Raw genomic sequence first — 4,995 nt, forward strand, 5'->3', positions numbered from 1 at the left:
CTTACCCGTGTTGTGAAAAAAAGTGCCAACTGAAGGAATTCCTTTTCATATCCTTGACCAACTTACCTGTGTTGTGAAAAAGTGCCAACTGAAGGAATTCCTTTTTATATCCTTGACCAACTTACCCGTGTTGTGAAAAAAGTGCCAACTGAAGGAATTCCTTTTCATATCCTTGACCAATTTACACGTGTTGTGAAAAAAAGTGTCAACTGAAAGAATTCCTTTTCATATCCATGACCAACTTACCTGTGTTGTGAAAAAAGTGCCAACTGAAGGAATTCCTTTTCATATCCATGACCAACTTACCTGTGTTGTGAAAAAAAGTGCCAACTGAAGGAATTCCTTTTCATATCCTTGACCAGCTTATCCACATAAGCTGGAAATACAGAGCATATTCAACAGCATTTCGTGGTTCGAACCCTGGACCTTTCGACCTGATATCCTGCATGGTAACCACGAGACCACACCAGTCTGTAGATTAACTGATAAATTTTACCATTCTACAAGGCAAAGGAAATCTATTACCTCTCATAATTTTTCTCAGTCTGTTCTGAATTAAGTATTGTAAGTTTATTTAACAAAAAAATGTACATGAATTACACTGACTTGTGTTATCTTTATTGTTTTCAAACATTTTGTGTTGTTCTAATCAGTTGCTCTAATTTAGCCATCTGGTTAGTGATAAGCTGCCTTGATATCATTTTAATTCTGTATTTATCTCCAAAAATAACATTCCAAGTAAAACATATATCAGACCAAAAAATATCTGATAGTTATGACCACTCACTACCAGTATGGACCATGTGTCCAGTCATACTGTGAGTTAAAACACTCAATGTAAAAAATTTGACCATGATTAACCTTTCACCTTTCAACAATACAGTCAGGTTCTCAAAAAGAATGTTGCACACCCAAGTGAGTTTTAGATGTAGAGGTCCACCATCCCACCCCCCGAAAACTACCAATTCATTTCTTAACACGTATATATGACCACCAGAGTAGCGCTGTGTAAAGAAACTCCACAGTTACTCTTGATGTTAAAGTGTAAAAAAAAAAAAAAAAAACTATGAATATCTGAAAGCTTGTTACACCTCTTTTAACAGAGTACACTTCGCCATACAGGTTTTAATAACTGATTTTTTTTTCTGCATCTTGAAATGGAGCATATTGAATGTTTATAGTAAGTGTAAATGTAGAAACTGTTGTGTTTATACAACTGACACAGTTGATAGTATATAAGAAAAAAAAGGACACATCTTGAAAAACACATTTTCACTTTTATTTGCAGTGGAATGTAAAATACTTTGGTACATACTGAAAAAAAATCCCTAATATAATGGCACACGTGTACGGAGAAAAATTTCACAGGAAAGCCGAGCATCCAAGTTTCTGATTAAAAAAATATAATAATAATAAAAAAAATATATATATATATATATTAATGAAATAAATTAAACACTAATATATATATATATTATATTATATTAAGAAATAAAACACTAATATATATATATATATATATATATTAAAGACATAAATTAAAATACTAATATATATATATATTATATTATATTGAAGACATAAAATGAAAACACCACTCAGAAAGAAAGTGATTCATGAACCTTCAATACATGTGGTTAAATTATTTGATACTAACCATGTATGACTCAAATTATTTTACATTTCTGTATGATGTATAACTCGTATTTCCTGCCGATTTATAATAAATGAATCACAAACTATTTCGTACTGATTTAATCTATCATTCAACACTTCATGCACTGATTTAGAGCATAAACATCTGTAAAAGCTACAGAGAAATACAATATACAAATGAATAGTTTTTCCGTACGAGCTTCATAGAACTATAGTTATCATACTAGACATTTCATATAACAGCAGACTAGTTAAACCTAGCATGCAGTGAGATTAAAAAAAATTATTTTAAAACTTCAAGAGGTTATGTTTACAACATTAGATGCTTAATATAAAAACAGACTGCTTAGACAATGTTAATAAATGTATCACTAGTATATTACTAGAAAATTAACAAAGCATACTTACATTACACTCTCTAGTTCATTTAGAAAACCTCGGGTGGTTACTGAAATTTTCAGAAAAGTAAAACAAAAAGTTTGAGATTTTTGTCATGAAGGAAATTCGGTGAACTTTAAAAAGACTTGTGATTTTTAAACCTCAGAGATCTAAACCGGTATTTCATTCGCAATGCATATTTATATCTACAACTGTTAGGTCGTAGAACAAGTTGGGGTTTTAGCTCTTTGATACAAAGAAGTCGTGTGACTTTATTACGACCACGATATATAAACTACCTTCCTCTGTTCAGTCTTTCATTTTCAAACTGTATGGAAATCTATTTCCCATTATCTTTGACTCAAATAAAAAAAATGCTATAGATAATTACACTTTAACTTTAAACTTATTTCCCCTTTAACTTTACACTTTTTTTTTAAATTTTATGCTTTTTTCTTTTAACCTTACACTTTTTTTTAACTTTATGCTTTTTTCTTTTAACTTTACACTTTTTCCCTTTAACTTTATACTTTTTTTCCTTTAACTTTACACTTTTTTTTTTAATTTTATGCTTTTTTCTTTTAACCTTACACTTTTTTTTTAACTTTATGCTTTTTTCTTTTAACTTTACACTTTTTCCCTTTAACTTTACACTTTTTCCCTTTAATTTTACACTTTTTTCCTTTAACTTTAAACTTTTTCCCTTTAATTTTCCACTTTTTTCCTTTAACTTTATGCTTTCTTCTTTAACTTTATGCTTTCTTCTTTAACTTTATGCTTTCTTCTTTAACTTTATGCCTTTTTTCCTTTTAACTTTATACTTTTTCCCTTTAACTTTACACTTTTTCCATTTAATTTTACACTTTTTTCCTTTAACTTTATGCTTTTTTTTATGGTTGTATGATATTCTTGGAATGAAATTTATTCTATCCAAATGACTAATTTTTATAATCATGCAGAAACGGTGAAAACTGGATACTACTATAGTATGCGGTCTACAAAGATATTTACACCTTAGTGTGCAGTCTACACAGATACCATCATCATCATCATCACCATTTTAATGATTCACTAAAACATAATTTCTTGCTAAATAATTTATATCCATCCATGTTATATCCACCTTAAACTTAGGTTATAATTGTGCTAGTGGATTTATAATAAAGTTTCTACCATTTATGTGGTCATCAACAGGTAAACTGTCGTCTACTGTTACAATAGACAATAGTTTACCCGATGATGACCACACAAGTGGTCGAAATATTGTTATAAAGTTAAACAAATAAATCATCACTCCGAAAGCCGTATCTCTGAACTTTAATTTAAAGTATACAGTGGATTTCCTATCTTTACAACAAACTAAACTTCTGTCGAGGAAATGCCACGTGCACCAACTTTCGATGTTTTTCTAGTAAAAAAACAGTATTTATTCCCTCTATACGAGCCCAACAAACATACAAATGTAGACTTACCAACAACAGTTAATTAAGATTGAAGAATACAACTTAAGTTGCTAGGAACAACTAGTTAGAGTAGAAATAGACAGACCACGTACCATCACCATCAAGATAATTTAGATATAAAATCTCGAACAATTATGGTACAAAAGCTAAATATTCTCTATTTAATATAAAAAAAAAAAATTAACCTGAAGAATTAAACTTACAATTGGGTTAACCAGAAACAAAATTATAAAAAAAAAAAGAGAAAGAATATCTCCACCACACCGTAAGTCGAGCATTTCGAAGTTTTCACCATGTTTTGACCGTGCTTTTGTATCTCACCTACCTATGTGGTGGAGCAAACTCTTGTGCATGGACTTAACCTGACAAGATATGGAGAACACTGTCAGCATTACTGGTTAGCGTGATGATTATGGTGTTATGTTCATTATTTACATGGTGACTGGTATGAAAATAAGATGCCATAAAAGAAATGAGTCATGCAACATCAGGTAAATCTTTTTCACGCTATAATAAGAAAGAATTTAGATAAGCATGATAACGACATAAATTTCTACATGTGGATAGAACATATAATGTTAGTAATCACAGAATATCCAGTAAATAATTAGAAGAAACTGTAAAAATAATATCACTTATTCATCGCTAATTCTATGATCACATGCTACTTTCCGGGTGATAATATTAGTCTTAGACCCAATTTTATCACAAGGGTAGATTAAAAATGAGATCTTCACATTAACCAACTGTTATATATGATACAACACAAAATATGTTTTATTTCTGAAAACAACTGACAAATAAAACTACATATGGGAGTGATATACAAACTAAGGTGACAAACTCAGTATCTGTTACATCCTAATCGTACGACATAATTTGCCCACTCCTCTTGCTTATTAGTGCAAAATAATTTCCGGAAGCTTTTCAGTTATCAGCCCACAACATTCATTTATCATAATTCTGCAAATATGTGTAACAATTTCGTAGTGAACAAAGCGTGCCTTTATATCCAACAACAACTTTCTCATAGCCTGATGTATTAGTTCATAATTTCTAAGCCCTAATTAAACTGTTTAAGCTGAGAAGTCAACAGTAACTGTGGATAAATGTGCAAATAACGACCTTTTTTGAACAACCAATGTGGAGTTAAAATGCTATTATGGAATCATATTGTTAAGAGCTTATATCAAATCAGTTAAAAGTGAGTAATTTAAAAATATTTACTTTATTATTCTGGGTTTTAACTTTTATTAAAACAGAACCCTAAAACTTTAAGGTGGGTAATTTAAAAGTATTTACTTTATTATTTTGGGTTTTAACTTTCATTAAAACAGAACCCTAAAACTTAAAGGTGAGTAATTTAAAAATATTTACTTTATTATTTTGGGTTTTAACTTTTATTAAAATAGAACTCTAAAACTTAAAGGTGAGTAATTTAAAAATATTTACTTTATTATTTTGGGTTTTAACTTTTATTAAAATAGAACTCTAAAAC

The 4,995-nt window shown here is 29.6% G+C and overlaps 1 protein-coding gene across 6 annotated transcripts in view; it reads right to left on the reverse strand.

Annotated features, from left to right (window-relative positions):
* Nucleotides 1-1,257: 1,257 nt before the first annotated feature.
* Nucleotides 1,258-4,995, reverse strand: part of LOC106472642 (sugar transporter SWEET1-like) — a 22,566-nt gene continuing 18,828 nt past the window's right edge. For 3 of the 6 annotated variants that reach the window (XM_022401189.1, XM_013933295.2, XM_022401187.1), the window contains exons 8-10: nucleotides 3,823-4,004; nucleotides 2,065-2,104; nucleotides 1,258-1,389 (exon numbers count right to left, since the gene is read on the reverse strand). In XM_022401189.1, coding sequence (XP_022256897.1) covers nucleotides 3,975-4,004 — 30 coding nt within the window. In that variant the 3' untranslated portion in view covers nucleotides 1,258-1,389; nucleotides 2,065-2,104; nucleotides 3,823-3,974. The remainder of the gene's footprint in view (nucleotides 1,390-2,064; nucleotides 2,105-3,822; nucleotides 4,005-4,995) is intronic. The other 3 variants (XM_022401190.1, XM_022401193.1, XM_022401192.1) reach the window with 3 other exon arrangements.

The sequence above is a fragment of the Limulus polyphemus genome, unplaced genomic scaffold (genome assembly GCF_000517525.1).
Source record: "Limulus polyphemus unplaced genomic scaffold, Limulus_polyphemus-2.1.2 Scaffold5482, whole genome shotgun sequence".
Classification (NCBI taxonomy): Eukaryota; Metazoa; Arthropoda; class Merostomata; order Xiphosura; family Limulidae; genus Limulus; species Limulus polyphemus.